Source organism: Coregonus clupeaformis, unplaced genomic scaffold, assembly GCF_020615455.1.
Source record: "Coregonus clupeaformis isolate EN_2021a unplaced genomic scaffold, ASM2061545v1 scaf0145, whole genome shotgun sequence".
Classification (NCBI taxonomy): Eukaryota; Metazoa; Chordata; class Actinopteri; order Salmoniformes; family Salmonidae; genus Coregonus; species Coregonus clupeaformis.
This window is the reverse complement of record NW_025533600.1, coordinates 312,502-330,587: the sequence shown is the minus strand read 5'-3', so window position 1 is coordinate 330,587 and position 18,086 is coordinate 312,502. Positions and strand designations below refer to the sequence as shown.

At 44.1% G+C, this 18,086-nt stretch overlaps 1 protein-coding gene across 1 annotated transcript in view; it reads right to left on the bottom strand.

The window, feature by feature from the left end:
• Positions 1-18,086, bottom strand: part of prkcab (protein kinase C, alpha, b) — a 190,537-nt gene that overhangs the window by 12,502 nt on the left and 159,949 nt on the right. The window contains exons 9-14 of the mRNA XM_041870974.2: positions 15,027-15,173; positions 14,565-14,738; positions 10,999-11,090; positions 9,130-9,192; positions 6,297-6,435; positions 764-844 (exon numbers count right to left, since the gene is read on the bottom strand). Of these exons, the coding sequence (XP_041726908.1) occupies positions 764-844; positions 6,297-6,435; positions 9,130-9,192; positions 10,999-11,090; positions 14,565-14,738; positions 15,027-15,173 (696 nt within the window). The remainder of the gene's footprint in view (positions 1-763; positions 845-6,296; positions 6,436-9,129; positions 9,193-10,998; positions 11,091-14,564; positions 14,739-15,026; positions 15,174-18,086) is intronic.

Genomic DNA, 18,086 nt, shown 5'->3' with positions numbered 1-18,086 from the left:
TATAGGCTAGCAGGATCCACACATATAGGCTAGTAGGATCCATACATATAGGCTAGTAGGATCCATACATATAGGCTAGTAGGATCCATACATATAGGCTAGCAGGATCCATACATATAGAGTAGCAGGACCCATACATATAGGCTAGTAGGATCCATACATATAGGCTAGTAGGATCCACACATATAGGCTAGCAGGATCCACACATATAGGCTAGTAGGATCCATACATATATGCTAGTAGGATCCATACATATAGGCTAGTAGGATCCATACATATAGGCTAGCAGGATCCACACATATAGGCTAGTAGGATCCATACATATAGGCTAGTAGGATCTATACATATAGGCTAGTAGGATCCATACATATAGGCTAGTAGGATCCATACATATAGGCTAGTAGGATCCATACATATAGGCTAGTAGGATCCATACATATAGGCTAGTAGGATCTATACATATAGGCTAGTAGGATCCATACATATAGGCTAGTAGGATCCATACATATAGGCTAGTAGGATCTATACATATAGGCTAGTAGGATCCATACATATAGGCTAGTAGGATCCATACATATAGGCTAGTAGGATCCATACATATAGGCTAGTAGGATCCATACATATAGGCTAGTAGGATCCATACATATAGGCTAGCAGGATCCACACAACAGATGCTGTGGAATATGGACTCAGCATAACATGAGGCCACATTTGATCTATTGAACAATAGACCTCAATCTGACAAATATCCTACTGCACGTACCTGTCCTGCTAGCATCTCATAGAGGAGAACACCATAAGCCCACCAGTCCACTGATTTCCCATAGGGCTGATATGCAATGATCTGTCAGGAGAGAGGAGAGAGGAGAGAAAGGTTTAGAGAGCCACATTACAGTAATAATATACTGCTGGAAGCCCAACACAAACACACCCACTATTCCATTGTGGGAACAGCACGTGGGAACCACTGCAACACATGTGAATTTCATATTTACCCAGGTTTGCTCTGCCTACAATGCCAGTCAAGGACAGTTACTCTGCTCTGAGCTGCGGTAACAGCAGTAGCAGCACATAGCATGGTTCTCTTCAAAACTTCCACGCACCACCCAGCATTATTACAGTGGGCTTTGTACACTGCTCAAAAAAATAAAGGGAACACTTAAACAACACAATGTAACTCCAAGTCAATCACACTTCTGTGAAATCAAACTGTCTACTTAGGAAGCAACACTGATTGACAATACATTTCACATGCTGTTGTGCAAATGGAATAGACAACAGGTGGAAATTATAGGCAATTAGCAAGACACCCCCAATAAAGAAGTGGTTCTGCAGGTGGTGACCACAGACCACTTCTCAGTTCCTATGCTTCCTGGCTGATGTTTTGGTCACTTTTGAATGCTGGCGGTGCTTTCACTCTAGTGGTAGCATGAGACGGAGTCTACAACCCACACAAGTGGCTCAGGTAGTGCAGCTCACCCAGGATGGCACATCAATGCGAGCTGTGGCAAGAAGGTTTGCTGTGTCTGTCAGCGTAGTGTCCAGAGCATGGAGGCGCTACCAGGAGACAGGCCAGTACATCAGGAGACGTGGAGGAGGCCGTAGGAGGGCAACAACCCAGCAGCAGGACCGCTACCTCCGCCTTTGTGCAAGGAGGAGCAGGAGGAGCACTGCCAGAGCCCTGCAAAATGACCTCCAGCAGGCCACAAATGTGCATGTGTCTGCTCAAACGGTCAGAAACAGACTCCATGAGGGTGGTATGAGGGCCTGACGTCCACAGGTGGGGGTTGTGCTTACAGCCCAACACCGTGCAGGACGTTTGGCATTTGCCAGAGAACACCAAGATTGGCAAATTCGCCACTGGCGCCCTGTGCTCTTCACAGATGAAAGCAGGTTCACACTGAGCACATGTGACAGACGTGACAGAGTCTGGAGACGCCCGTGGAGAACGTTCTGCTGCCTGCAACATCCTCCAGCATGACCGGTTTGGCGGTGGGTCAGTCATGGTGTGGGGCGGCATTTCTTTGGGGGGCCGCACAGCCCTCCATGTGCTCGCCAGAGGTAGCCTGACTGCCATTAGGTACCGAGATGAGATCCTCAGACCCCTTGTGAGACCATATGCTGGTGCGGTTGGCCCTGGGTTCCTCCTAATGCAAGACAATGCTAGACCTCATGTGGCTGGAGTGTGTCAGCAGTTCCTGCAAGAGGAAGGCATTGATGCTATGGACTGGCCCGCCCGTTCCCCAGACCTGAATCCAATTGAGCACATCTGGGACATCATGTCTCGCTCCATCCACCAACGCCACGTTGCACCACAGACTGTCCAGGAGTTGGCGGATGCTTTAGTCCAGGTCTGGGAGGAGATCCCTCAGGAGACCATCCGCCACCTCATCAGGAGCATGCCCAGGCGTTGTAGGGAGGTCATACAGGCACGTGGAGGCCACACACACTACTGAGCCTCATTTTGACTTGTTTTAAGGACATTACATAAAAGTTGGATCAGCCTGTAGTGTGGTTTTCCACTTTAATTTTGAGGGTGACTCCAAATCCAGACCTCCATGGGTTGATACATTTGATTTCCATTGATAATTTTTGTGTGATTTTGTTGTCAGCACATTCAACTATGTAAAGAAAATTATATTTAATAAGATTATTTAATTCATTCAGATCTAGGATGTGTTGTTTAAGTGTTCCCTTTATTTTTTTGAGGAGTGTATAGCTGCCATAACAAAGGACTATTTTCCTACCATCCAATTTACCAGCCCACATGTCCACCCACACACATTGTACAGAAATACACAGACGCACATGCGCTCGCACACACACACTCGGATGCATAAACAAGCATGCACACACATGCACACGCATACACACACACACACACACACAGCTAAATTGTAACTGAGCTGTGATGGCCTTTGCCACAGACGTGAAATGAGATTCAATTCTCACATGTAGTGAGGGATAAAACACAACACGTGCAGAAATTAGGAAAGAACATTCTGTTCTTGTGTAAGGTGGTCTGGGGATGAAGCTGCTGCAGCTAGTCATTTGTCAATATCACTGTTTTGTATTTCACTGAATGGGAGGAAGAGAAGAGAAGAGAAGAGAAGAGAAGAGAAGAGAAGAGAAGAGAAGAGAAGAGAAGAGAAGAGAAGAGAAGAGAAGAGAAGAGAAGAGAAGAGAAGAGAAGAGAAGAGAAGAGAAGAGAAGAGAAGAGAAGAGAAGAGAAGAGAAGAGAAGAGAAGAGAAGAGAAGAGAAGAGAAGAGAAGAGAGAGAGGAGAGGAGAGGAGAGAGGAGAGGAGAGGAGAGGAGAGGAGAGGAGAATAATATAAAAAATAAAAGAAAGGAGAGGAGAGGAACGGCATACTGCTATCTCTATGAGGCTATACCCACCTGTCACCCCCTTAAGCAGACAAGACAGGAAGCAGCTCTACCACCTGTCACCCCCTTAAGCAGACAAGACAGGAAGCAGCTCTACCACCTGTCACCCCCTCAAGCAGACAAGACAGGAAGCAAATCTACCACCTGTCACCCCCTCAAGCAGACAAGACAGGAAGCAGTTTTACCGCCAAACACAGGGACATGTCTGAGCATGTGCTGTATGGGCATCCATTCCTCGTCACGGTAACGAGAAGTGACAGGTCTATAATGTCACTCCAGGTCCTTCTCCGAGCCTCAGGCACAGAATTAAATAGAACACTATTTATATTATATTGCATCTCTATGGCCTGAGGAACCACATGGTCCTATTATAGCCGTGTAAGAGGACAGACTACTGAGGGACTTGAGGCTTGAATACACAACATGACCATTATATTCTTCTCTGTTGCCTTTAGATATACTGTAGATTTCAATATAGACAACAACAAACTGTCTGTTTGTATGCTCTGACGATGGTCATAACTGAATGAAAGCTTAGTCAAAACACTGAAATTGCATCTGATTTAAGTGTGCAGATACTTTTTTTACTTGGATATAGACAACAACAAAAGAAAAGTTGTCTGAAAAGCGCTCAGATTCAAAATCCATTCATTAAATAGACACCTCAACCTCAGGTCCACCCACCATGGGAAACCCAGAGATAGAAACAGGGCTATCCCCACCTCCTACCTTTGGGTTGCTACTGTCCCTCATGAGTCACTACAGACAGAGAGGCAGGAGCAGACACATACACACACTCTCTCACACACACACACACACACACACACACACACACAAGGGTCTACTGGCGGACAGACACTTCAGGTTAACTCTCCTCTGCTGTGAGGAGTGTAGGAGGACATCTCCATTAAAGACATTCTCTGGTACTTTTGTATACTTTTTAGCCAGTAGTTCTGAAAGTAGAACTCAAGAGCCAAAAGTGGTCCCCAGAAATTGTGTACTATGTCACATATGTACAGATGTGTGCACCACGTCATTGCTCTCTCTCTTTCTCTCTGCTGTGCCCACTGAGCCGTTGGGCCCACACTGCAACCTAATTGGATAACGCTGTGCAGGCCTCTTGCTAGCTGTCACTCAAATGCGAGGGGCTGAAGCTCATTGGGTAGATGACTAGACGTGGGGGGAAATGTAGGGTAAATGGTGCGACACAGCTTCAAGAAAACAGTTTCTTTCAAACTAGTGATTTCGTGGCTAATTGAGGCAAGACAGTAATTCTGCTCATAGATTATGCATGTATGAACTACAAATTGACACATCCAGTCCAAAGCGGGAGAATAAAAAAATACTTTCTTAGTCGCCAATGTCTTTAACAGTACACAGGTCTGGGAGCTGCTGGCATGTCTTTAACAATACACAGGTCTGGGAGATGCAGGCATTTCTTTAACAGTACACAGGTCTGGGAACTGCTGTCATGTCTTTAACAGTACACAGGTCTGGGAACTTCTGTCATGTCTTTAACAGTACACAGGTCTGGGAACTGCTGTCATGTCTTTAACAGTACACAGGACTGGGAACTGCTGTCATGTCTTTAACAGTACACAGGTCTGGGAACTGCTGTGGGTACATTCAAGTTCTACCACCTCAAGAATACACAAACACCCCACTGGGCAAAAACTGGTTGAATCAAAGTTGTTTCCATGTCATTTCAACAACAAAAATGTGATGACGTTGACTCAATGTGGAAAACTGATTGGATTTGCAAAAAGTAATCAACGTAGGACATTTAGTCTTTTTTCACCCAACTTATAACCTAAATCCAATGACATGGTGAAATGTTTTATTGATTTCACATTAAATTCACGTTAGTTGACAACTCAATGAAAATGAAATCATTACTAGACGTTGAAATGACGCCTGTGCCCAGTGGGACAGACATAGACATAGACACAGACAGACAGACAGACAGACAGACAGACAGACAGACAGACAGACAGACATACAGACCTCTTAGCTTGGAGCTCTAAGTACAGAAAATATGTTGGAAGATCTAGGAGACAGCTCAAAAGTTAAGCACAAAAAATCGTATTTCTAAAATTAGAACATAAATCAAATATTTATTTCATAAGACTTCCCACGCACAGTGTAGTTGATTGGTTAAACAAATCCTTAGGTCTATAACTGGCATTCAAATGCAAATGAGAAACAGTTATTTCCATGGAGGAGTACATAAAGCATATATAGAGAGGATTAACGCACATCAAAACAGGTACAGTTAAAAAGGAGAGTGAATGCCAAATTAGTCTGAGTACAGCCTCTCTGGGATGTCACCGTTCATGACCCCCTTAACTCTGGCCCTCTGCATCCTCACCTCTACCCTTTCATCTCTTCCCTCCTGTCCCCCTCAGTCTCTCCCCCCAGTCTCTCTCCCCAGTCTCTTCCCCTCAGTCTCTCCCCTCAGACTCTCCCCCTCAGTCTCTCCACTCAGATTCTTCCCCTCAGTCTCTCCCCCTCAATCTCTCTCCCCAGTCTCTCCTCCCAGTCTCTCCCCCTCAGTCTCTCCCCCCAGTCTCTCCCCTCAGTCTCTCCCCTCAGACTCTCCCCGCCAGTCTCTCCCACTCAGTCTCTCCCACTCAGTCTCTCCCACAGTCTCTCCCCTCAGACTCTCCCCGCCAGTCTCTCCCACTCAGTCTCTCCCCCTCAGTCTCTCCCCCCAGTCTCTCCCCCCAGTCTCTCCCCCCAGTCTCTCCCACTCAGTCTCTCCCACTCAGTCTCTCCCACTCAGTCTCTCCCACAGTCTCTCCCCTCAGACTCTCCCCGCCAGTCTCTCCCACTCAGTCTCGCACACTCAGTCTCTCCCACTTAGTCTCGACCCCTCAGTCTCTCCCCCTCAGTCTCCCCCCCTGGTCCTCACCTCTGGGGCGATATAGTCGGGGGTACCACAGAAGGTGCGTGTGACCATGCCTTCATACATGTTCTCTTTACACATGCCAAAGTCTGCTATCTTAATGTGGCCCTCAGAGTCCAGCATCACGTTGTCCAGTTTGAGGTCCCTGTGATAGAGAGGGATCAAAGAGAGGGAGAGAGAGAAAGAGCAAGGAGACAGAAACAGAGAGAAAGAGAGAGGGAGACGGAGAGGGGGAGAGGAAGCGAGAGAGGGGGTGAGGTGGAGAGAGAGAGAGAGAGAGAGAGAGTGAGTGAGTGAGTGAGTGAAAGAGAGCGAGAGAGAGAGAGACGTTTGACAGTTTAATTGTATGTCAGCTGTCATTTGATTACGGAGCTGGCGTGTTGTTGACTGAATTATTACTGTGTGGTCTTTCTTTTTGTTGCATTACAACCTGTAATTGAAATGGATTTTATATTTGGATTTCATGTAATGGACATACACAAAATAGTCCAAATTGGTGAAGTGAAATGAAAAAAATAACTTGTTTCAAAAAATTCAAATAAATAAATAACGGAAAAGTGGTGCGTGTATATGTATTCACCCCCTTTGCTATGAAGCCCCTAAATAAGATCTGGTGCAACCAATTACCTTCAGAAGTCACATAATTAGTTAAATAAAGTCCACCTGTGGGCAATTGTCAAGTGTCACATGATCTGTCACATGATCTCAGTATATATACACCTGTTCTGAAAGGTCCCAGAGTCTGCAACACCACTAAGCAAGGGCAACACCAAGCAAGCGGCACCATGAAGACCAAGGAGCTCTCCAAACAGGTCAGGGACAAAGTTGTGGAGAAGTACAGATCAGGGTTGGGTTATAAAAATATATCTGAAACTTTGAACATCCCACGGAGCACCATTAAATCCATTATAAAAAAATTGAAAGAATATGGCACCACAACAAACCTGCCAAGAGAGGGCCGCCCACCAAAACTTACGGACCAGGCAAGGAGGGCATTAATCTGAGGCAACAAAGAGACCAAAGATAACCCTGAAGGAGCTGCAAAGCTCCACAGCGGAGATTGGAGTATCTGTCCATAGGACCACTTTAAGCCATACACTCCACAGAGCTGGGCTTTACGGAAGAGTGGCCAGAAAAAAGCCATTGCTTAAATAGAAAAATAAGCAAAAATGTTTGGTGTTCACCAAAAGGCATGTGGGAGACTCCCCAAACATATGGAAGAAGGTACTCTGGTCAGATGAAACTAAAATTGAGCTTTTGGCCATCAAGGAAAACACTATGTCTGGCGCAAACCCAACACCTCTCATCACCCCGAGAACACCATCCCCACAGTGAAGCATGGTGGTGGCAGCATCATGCTGTGGGGATGTTTTTCATCGGCAGGGACTGGGAAACTGGTCAGAATTGAAGGAATGATGGATGGTGCTAAATACAGGGAAATTCTTGAGGGAAACCTGTTTCAATCTTCCAGAGATTTGAGACTGGGACGGAGGTTCACCTTCCAGTAGGACAATGACCCTAAGCATACTGCTAAAGCAACACTTGAGTGGTTTAAGGGGAAACATTTAAATGTCTTGGAATGGCCTAGTCAAAGCCCAGACCTCAATCCAATTGAGAATCTGTGGTATGACTTAAAGATTGCTGTACACCAGCGGAACCCATCCAGCTGGAGCAGTTTTGTCTTGAAGAATGGGCAAAAATCCCAGTGGCTAGATGTGCCAAGCTTATAGAGACATACCCCAAGATAACATTTGGGGGGGTGTGAATAGTTATGCACGCTCAAGTTTTCTGTTTTTTTGTCTTATTTCTTGTTTGTTTCACCCCAAAAAGTATTTTGCATCATCAAAGTGGTAGGCATGTTGTGTAAATCAAATGATACAAACCCCCAACACATCCATTTTAATTCCAGGTTGTAAGGCAACAAAATAGGAAAAATGCCAAGGGGGGTGAATACTTTCGCAAACCACTGTATTTTGCCTTAGATGATCCTGTTTATCTGTCCTCAACACACATTTGACACACTAAAACACTACAACAGACTGAATCATTCTTTGGCCTCTAATCAGCTGTGCTCCTACAGCAGCCGCCTCCACTTTTCCTTTTACCCTTCCTTCGCTTCTACCTTCCTTTCTAGCATCTGTCTGCTCCTTTGCCTGTTCATTTGCTTTAAATGTCCTTTAGTCCTGTGTTTTATATCACTGTCCTTTAGCCCTGTGTTAATCTACCACTATCTGCTGTTGGAGCGTCAGAACACTAAACGGAGAAATGGAGCGATGGAGGAATGTGCTGAATGGAAATTACTTTTCAGCTGGAGTCCTCACAGAGGACGTGTTGACCTCAGCCTCTCTCGTTCCACTCTTTCTTTCTCTTGTCGTTTTTCTCTTTAAAGGAGTGATTAACTCTTTCCCTGTATCCTACAGTATGCTCCATGTACAGTATCTATGTATATCTCAGCCTTGGCTCTTCCTTTCTCTCTTTCTTGATCTTTCCTGCACTTCTCCTGCTTTTATCTCACTCACTCTACAATGAGGATTTCAGCCTATATTTACACAACCTTCTAAGCTAACCTTTTCAGCATGCAGATATAATGAAGATACAGTTATTATAAACAAGCCACGCAGAGTGACGGCTCATTTCTCAGCTTTCGCAAAAAGCAATTAATCCCCGTGCCACAACAGTTTCTCAAGAGCACTTCAGCTGTCCCTGATGTGTTTTGTTCCCAAGAGTATTTCAGTCTGGGACTAATTTCTACACAACACCTGATAACGAAATCACCCAAACCAGTGTAGAGGTGAATATGGTTACCCCAGGGAGACTTGTGTCCTTCATTCCCACCCACCTGTATACAACACCCTTTCTGTGCAGGAAGAACAGGCCCACAGCGATCTCTGCAGCATAGAACCTGCAATGGCAACAACATGATCACTTAGTAACATGGACAAACATGTAAATATGTGAAAAAGTGTGATGATTGTTCAAAACATGTACACTACCGGTCAAAAGTTTTAGAACACCTACTCATTCAAGGGTTTTTCTTTATTTGTACTATTTTCTACATTGTAGAATAATAGTGAAGACATCAAAACTATGAAATAACACATATGGAATCATGTAGTAACCAAAAAAGTGTTAAACAAATACAAATATATTTTAGATTTTAGATTCTTCAAAGTAGCCTTGATGACAGCTTTGCACACTCTTGGCATTCTCGCAACCAGCTTCACCTGGAATGCTTTTCCAACAGCCTTGAATGAGTTCCCACATATGCTGAGCACTTGTTGGCTGCTTTTCCTTCACTCTGCGGTCCGACTCATCCCAAACCATCTCAATTTGGTTGAGGTCAGGGGATTGTGGAGGCCAGGTCATCTGATGCAGCACTCCATCACTCTCCTTCTTGGGAAAAAATAGCCCTTACACAGCCTGGAGGTGTGTTGGGTCATTGTCCTGTTGAAAAACAAATGATAGTCCAAACCAGATGGGATGGCGTATCCCTGCAGAATTCTGTGGTAGCCATGCTGGTTAAGTGTGCCTTGAATTCTAAATAAATCACAGACAGTGTCACCAGCAAAGCACCCCCACACCATAACACCACCTCCTCCTCCATGCTTTATGGTGGGAAATACACATGCGGAGATCATCCGTTCACCCACACCGCGTCTCACAAAGACACGGCGGTTGGAACCAAAAATCTCCAATTTGGACTCTAGACAAAGGACACATTTCCACCGGTCTAATGTCCCTTCTTCTTATTGGTGTCCTTTAGTAGTGTTTTCTTTGCAGCAATTCGACCATGAAGGCCTGATTCACACAGTCTCCACTGAACAGTTGATGTTGAGATGTGTCTGTTACTTGAACTGTGTGAAGCATTTATTTGGGCTACAATTCCAGAGGCTGGTAACTCTAATGAACTTATCGTCTGCAGCAGAGGTAACTCTGGGTCTTCCATCCTGTGGCGGTCCTCATGAGAGCCAGTTTCATCATAGCGCTTGATGGTTTTTGCGACTGCACTTGAAGAAACTTTCAAAGTTCTTGAAATATTCTGTATTGACTGACCTTCATGTCTTAAAGTAATGATGGACTGTCGTTTCTCTTTGCTTATTTGAGCTGTTCTTGCCATAATATGGACTTGGTCTTTTACCAAATAGGGCTTTCTTCTGTATACCCCCCCATACCTTGTCACAACACAACTGTTTGGCTCAAACACATTAAGAAGGAAATAAATTCCACAAATTAATTTTTAAGAAGGCACGCCTGTTAATTGAAATGCATTCCAGGTGACTACCTCATGAAGCTGGTTGAGAGAATGCTAAGATTGTGCAAAGCTGTCATCAAGGCAAAGGGTGGCTATTTTGAAGAATCTCAAATATGAAATATATTTTGATTTATTTAACACTTATTTGGTTACTACATGATTCCATATGTGTTATTTCATATTTTTGATATCTTCACTATTATTCTACAATGTAGAAAATAGTAAAAATAAAGAAAAACCCTTGAATGAGTAGGTGTTCTAAAACTTTTGACCGGTAGTGTATATGTTACAGAAAGGTATAATACCAGGTTGATAATACATCCATTTACAGAGAGCTGACTTTGAGGATATAGATGCTGTGGACTATTGACTTTAAACCTGTCTTATAGGTGACATAGGTCTATATGTATGGCTGGGGCTATAGCCAGTGACAACAGATTGAGTGCTGTAACTTACACTGCCTGTGGCTCCTTGAACTTGCCCACGCGCTGAATGTGGTACATGAGGTCCCCTCCGTTAATATACTCCATCACAAAGTACAGACGATCCTAGGAGAGAGAGAGAGATGGAGAGAGAGAGAGAGACAGACAGAGAGACGAGACAGAGACAGAGACAGAGAGAGAGAGAGAGAGAGAGAGAGACAGAGACAGAGACAGAGAGAGAGAGAGAGAGAGAGAGAGAGAGAGAGAGAGAGAGAGAGAGAGAGAGAGAGAGAGAGAGAGAGAGAGAGAGAGAGAGAGAGAGACAGAGAGAGAGAGAGAGAGACAGAGAGAGAGAGAGAGAGACAATGTTACAACACATTCACATTTACATTTTAGTCATTTAGCAGACGCTCTTATCCACAGCGACTTACAGTTAGTGAGTGCATAAACACTGTATATACATATAATATGACATTTGAAATGTCTTTATTCTTTTGGAACTTCTGGGTGTAATGTTTACTGTTAATATTTATTGTTTATCTCACTTTTGTTTACTATCTACTTCACTTGCTTTGGCAATGTTAACACATGTTTCCCATGCCAATAAAGCCCTTAAATTGAAATTGAAATTGAATTGAGAGAAAGAGAGAGAGAGAGAGAGAGAGAGATGCCATCAAAAGGAACATAAAATTTGACATACCAATTAGGATCTGGCAAAAAATACTTGAATCAGTTATAGAACCCATTGCCCTTTATGGTTCTGAGGTCTGGGGTCCGCTCACCAACCAAGAATTCACAAAATGGGACAAACACCAAATTGAGACTCTGCATGCAGAATTCTGCAAAAACATCCTCCGTGTACAACGTAAAACACCAAATAATGCATGCAGAGCAGAATTAGGCCAATACCCGCTAATTATCAAAATCCAGAAAAGAGCCGTTAAATTCTATAACCACTTAAAAGGAAGCGATTCCCAAACCTTCCATAACAAAGCCATCACCTACAGAGAGATGAACTTGGAGAAGAGTCCCCTAAGTAAGCTTGTCCTGGGCCTCTGTTCACAAACACAAACAGACCCCACACAGCCCCAGGACAACAACAACAACAACAACAACAACAACAACAACACAATTAGACCCAACCAAATCATGAGAAAACAAAAAGAGAATTACTTGACACATTGGAAAGAACAAACAAAATAACAGAGCAAACTAGAATGCTATTTGGCCCTAAACAGAGAGTACACAGTGGCAGAATACCTGACCACTGTGACTGACCCAAACTTAAGGAAAGCTTTGACTATGTACAGACTCAGTGAGCATAGCCTTGCTATTGAGAAAGGCCGCCGTAGGCAGACCTGGCTCTCAAGAGAAGACAGGCTATGTGCACACTGCCCACAAAATGAGGTGGAAACTGAGCTGCACTTCCTAACCTCCTGCCAACTGTATGACCATATTAGAGACACATATTTCCCTCAGATTACAGTGATCCACAAAGAATTCGAAAACAAACCCAATTTTGATAAACTCCCATATCTACTGGGTGAAAAACCACAGTGTGCCATCACAGCTGCAAGATTTGTGACCTGTTGCCACAAGAAAAGGGCAACCAGTGAAGAACAAACACCATTGTAAATCCAACCCATATTTATGTTTATTTATTTTCCCATTTGTACTTTAACTATTTGTACATTGTTACAACACTGTATATATACATAATATGACATTTGAAATGTCTTTATTCTTTTGAAACTTCTGAGTGTAATGTTTACTGTTAATATTTATTGTTTATTTCACTTTTGTTTACTATCTACTTCACTTGCTTTGGCAATGTTAACACACATTTCCCATGCCAATAAAGCCCTTAAATTGAATTGAATTGAGAGAGAGAGAGAGAGAGAGAGAGAGAGAGAGAGAGAGAGAGAGAGAGAGAGAGAGAGAGAGAGAGAGAGAGAGAGAGAGAGAGAGAGAGAGAGAGAGAGAGAGAGAGAGAGAGAGAGAGAGAGAGAGAGAGAGAGAGCCATCAACATCAAACAAACCTTCACAAAAGCTGAAAGGCAGGATGTAGTGTTTATAGAACACCTCTGTAGTGACTGACCCACAGCCTCTTATTAATAGCTGTACTACCTGAACCACAGAAATAGAATGCTGACAAACATCAACAGAGGAAACAAAACAAGGTAGGTTTGTACCCTCATCAGTACCCCGCTGATGTACACAACATAGAAAACCAATAGTCCCATAATCCATCCCTGAAGTGTATCAAAGCCCAGCAGGTGTCAGGTGTAACCTTCAGACCCAAGTGTTTTATTGTTTTATGAAAGGCCTAATAAGTAATCTGTCAGTCAGACAGAGGCAGGATTGTCCACAGGGCTGACTGAAGACAAAGGCCTCTCTGTTCCCTCTGCTCTGTAGGTCTAGTATGTATGTCTCCTGAGTGGCGCAGTGGTCTAAGGCACTGCATCGCAGTGCTAACTGTGCCACTAGAGATCCTGGTTCGAATCCAGGCTCTTTCGCAGCCGGCCGCGACCGGGAGACTCATGGGCGGCGCACAATTGGCCCAGCGTCGTCCAGGGTAGGGGAAGGAATGGCCGGCAGGGATGTAGCTCAGTTGATAGAGCATGGCGTTTGCAACGCCAGGGTTGTGGGTTCGTTTCCCATGGGGGGCCAGTATAAAAAAATATATATATATGTATTCACTAACTGTAAGTCGCTCTGGATAAGAGCGTATGTAAAAATGTAGTTAATATGCTGGGGCTGTTTGGAGAGGTTCAACTCACTGGCGACTGTGTTGAAGGAGTATGTGCCGTGTACACGCACACAGACAATGACACAAAAGAAACATACACACATTAAATGCACATACTCTTTCTCCATCACGCACGCACACACATTTGTTTTACTATCCTTGTGGGGACCAAACAATTGATTCCCATTCAAAATTCTATTTTCCCTAACCCAAAACCTAACTCTAACCCTTAACCTAACCCTAACCATAACCCTAATTCCAAACCCCAACCCTAACCCTAACCCTAAACCTAAACCCGACCCCTAAGCCTAAAATAGCCTTTATCCTTATGAGGACCTGGTGAAATGTCCCCACTTGTCAGAATTGTCCTAGTTTTACTCTCCTCGTCAGGACTTCAGGTCCCCACAAGTAAAACCACACACACACACACACACACACACACACACACACACACACACACACACACACACACACACACACACACACACACACACACACACACACACACACACACACACACACACACACACACACACACACACACACACACACACACACCGGACACACATACAGAAGGAACCCTGTGTGGATGTGATGAAGCCTGTGCTCTAAAGGAGTGTGTGTAGATGCCGTAGTCAAGGGCTCTGTCTGTTTCTTCTCAGTGAGAGGTTCATGAAAGAGTGATGAGAACACACTGAGCACGCCCCCTCCATTATTCAGCTGCAGGATGACCCCTGAATCCCTTAGTCCCACTGGGAATCCACTGTGTGTGTGTGTGTATGTGTGTGTGTGTGTGTGTGTGTGTGTATGTGTGTGTATGTATGCCCATGTGTGCATGTGTGTGTACCTACCACAGTCTGGAAGCAGGAGTGGAGTGCAGTGAGGAAGGGTGGTTTGTCTCTCTGGGCCAGGACTCTCTTCTCCACCATGGTACACTCCACATCATCATCCTGGATCACCACGTCCTTCTTCAGGATCTTGATGGCGTACAGCTCCTCTGTGGACTTCATCTCTGCCAGCATCACCTATACAGGGACACCTGGGGTTAAAGGTGCTTTCTCTCCAAACACGGGATTTCAACCACTAGCCCAAACCCTATCATTAAAGGGACAATACATTCCAAAAATCTAAGCTTGTCAGATGTTTTCACACCTCAAAAGTAGTCTACCAGACATGTCAAAAGATTATCCCCTGCCATTGGTTCTGCAGATCCAGCTTGATGCCTCAACCTCTAATGAATGGAAAATATCAACTAAATTCATTTAGGATTTCATTCAACTAATCACGTTACATTCCCAACCCTCTTCTCTTACCTTGCCAAAGCTGCCCTTCCCCAGGAGAGACAGAAAGTGGAAGTCATTGAGCCGGACACGGTCCATTCCGGGCGTGGTGCGGTCCGAGCTGAACCGCCTGTGGTCTGCTGGCGTGATCACCTTCTTCCCATGGCCCAACTTGGCTTTCTACGACGCAAAACACACAAACACACACACACACACACACAGATACAGGCAGGCACACACACACACACACACACACACACACACACACACACACACACACACATAAACACATAAACACACACACACACACAGACACAGGCAGGCACACACACACACACACACACACATACACACACTTGTTACACCACATTTCATTACCCCCACACATTACAAATTCTACTACATGCTCCACAGACAAGACTCAACATCCAACAGCCAACAAACAAAACAACAAAAATGTCATGAGGTGCTTGATGCAGCCTGCCAAGTGAATGATCTGGCCTTAAGAGAGAGGATGTGTCCCAAATGGCACCCATAGGCTTCTGGTCAAAAGTAGTGCACTATAAAGGCAATGGGGTGCCATGTGGGAAGCAGACAGATTATTTCTTTCACATAACCATCATGATGAAATCCTATTCATCTGATTCTGACAGCATCAAATGCAACCCAGTGCTCGGTTGCCTTTCATCCAGTGTCTATTGGTGTGGAACAGAGTTGAGACCAAGCATTAAAGGGGCAATCTGCGATTGCTACATCCATTTTGGGACTTTTAAATTATTGATATATACCCATTGATTCATCAAGAATATAAGTTAGAAATGCCTCATGAGCTTAGTTCAACTGTCATCAGAATCCAAAATATAAGATTGTTTTACTCCATTGTTTGTAAACAATGTAATTGTAAACAAACACTGTATAGCTTCAAAATGGTTAAAACTATCATTTTGATCTCATGGATGGTCAAGTCCTTGCATCCATAGCTCTGTCCATACATTTCTCTAACCCCATCCCTCAGGTATTTACCCAAAGAGGCGGCGGGGTGGCCACTTTGTTGTTGTTTAAACAGCAGATTGCCCCTTTAAGTGTCTCCTGCCTATGAGACTGACTGAGAGTCAGTCAGAAAGTATAGTATGGTGCTCTGGTTCTTGTGGGAGTTCCATAACAGCTGTTCTGGAGTCAGGTAATATTCCTCAGAGTCACAAACACTATTCCCACACATCTGTCTGTTTTATGGTAGCTTTAACATTGGGATAGATGCCATGGTAATAGACTGCTACCATGCTCTAGTGGGGCTATGCTTTGACGATAGGCTTACAGCTATTAAGATCTACGTACTTCAAGGCATCAGAATGGACCCATGATGAAGCTACTTCATAGCTAGTAGGGTGGTGGTAATAACAAGTTCCTATCGAGCTTCAGAACCAATTTATATCCCAAACAACACAAACTCATTCAGAAAATGAATGCAGAAGCACCAAGACCACATAAAGATTTGATAACCAAAAGTTGTAATAACAGAACATTTCAGATGTTTTGATGTTTCATATCAACTGATTGGAGCATTAAAAAAAGATATTTGTTGTCCTTTGATTGACAGTTATCCAGAGCAGTGTTGGGCATCATTGTGAGGCGTGGGTGCGGGTCAGTAGGGGTGCCTCTGTGCCCTGTTGTGATAATGATTGGACTGCCATGTCTCCAACATAGAGGGCAATTAGAGCCCGGCGGCCACCATTGCAGCTCCAACCGCTGTCTGCTTCTTTCAGATAACAGGAGAAAAAAGGAAACTAACACCCAGCAGAGAGACAACTGTTGCCAGGCCAACTACTTGTCTACCCCTGCATTTCAGAAAGCACTGAAGCTTTGGATCAGACTCACTATTATGGTTCCTGATTCTATTATGATTCTGGCGATGAATGCACACCTGATGATAAATACAAACACGATTTGAGAAAATGAACTGCAATTTTTAAAGGACCGGTTGACTTTGTCTTTTAGCTAGCTAGGTCTTTTTAATTTGTCTAAATTTGGGAAGGACACTGTTGAAGTCCATTGTTTAAAATCGTATAATATAACTCGCTATTAAAGGTGGTGATTTTGGAAGCTGCACGGAGCATTCATTTTCAAGTGGCTATTCTGATGGTTCACACCTGTTCTAGACCCAGCTTCTGTAGCAGGATGCAGAGAGAGACACAACATCTCCTCTCTGGTTAACTGTGAGATCTCAGTGGAAGTGTTGAATAAAACTGGGCCGACTCGCTGATGTAATATTGCTCAGAGACAGATGCTAAACCATTCTATATACAGGAGAGGATAATGAAAGCAGAGGATAGGGACCTGCACTTTACTGCACCGACACACCAACAACAACAACCATGAACTTTATAACATCATCATGTTAGACCTACAGGGAGATTATAGGTAGGTGTGTTGACATTATTGGTGACTAAATGGGTTGGTAGTGTTAGGTAGTGTTATTGGTTTTCAATCAAGTGGCTATTGGTATGAAAAAGAGCATCTAACTCTAGTGGTCAATATCAGAATGGCAGTTAAAACACAAGGTGCAATGTTTCCTTTTTTTCTGAATTAAAAATACACTTTTAGTACTTAAATGGTATTACTGTTTTCTGTTAGCTGAAAATGCTTTACATTCTTTCTAATGATGGTTATATGCTCCTGAGTGGCGCAGTGGTCTAAGGCACTGCATCGCAGTGCTAACTGTGCTACTAGAGATCCTGGTTCGAATCCAGGCTCTGTCGCAGCCGGCCGCGACCGGGAGACTCATGGGCGGCGCACAATTGGCCCAGCGTCGTCCAGGGTAGGGGAGGGAATGGCCGGCAGGGATGTAGCTCAGTTGATAGAGCATGGTGTTTGCAACGCCAGGGTTGTGGGTTCGTTTCCCATGGGGGGCCAGTATAAAAAAAAAAAAATGTATTCACTAACTGTAAGTCGCTCTGGATAAGAGCGTCTGCTAAATGACTAAAATGTAAATGTATATGTGATGTGTTGGCATCTGAAATTTAGTTTGTAGAACAAAAAAGCTTAACGTAGATGAGAAAGTTAAACAATGTGAAACACACAATAGATTTAGTGAGA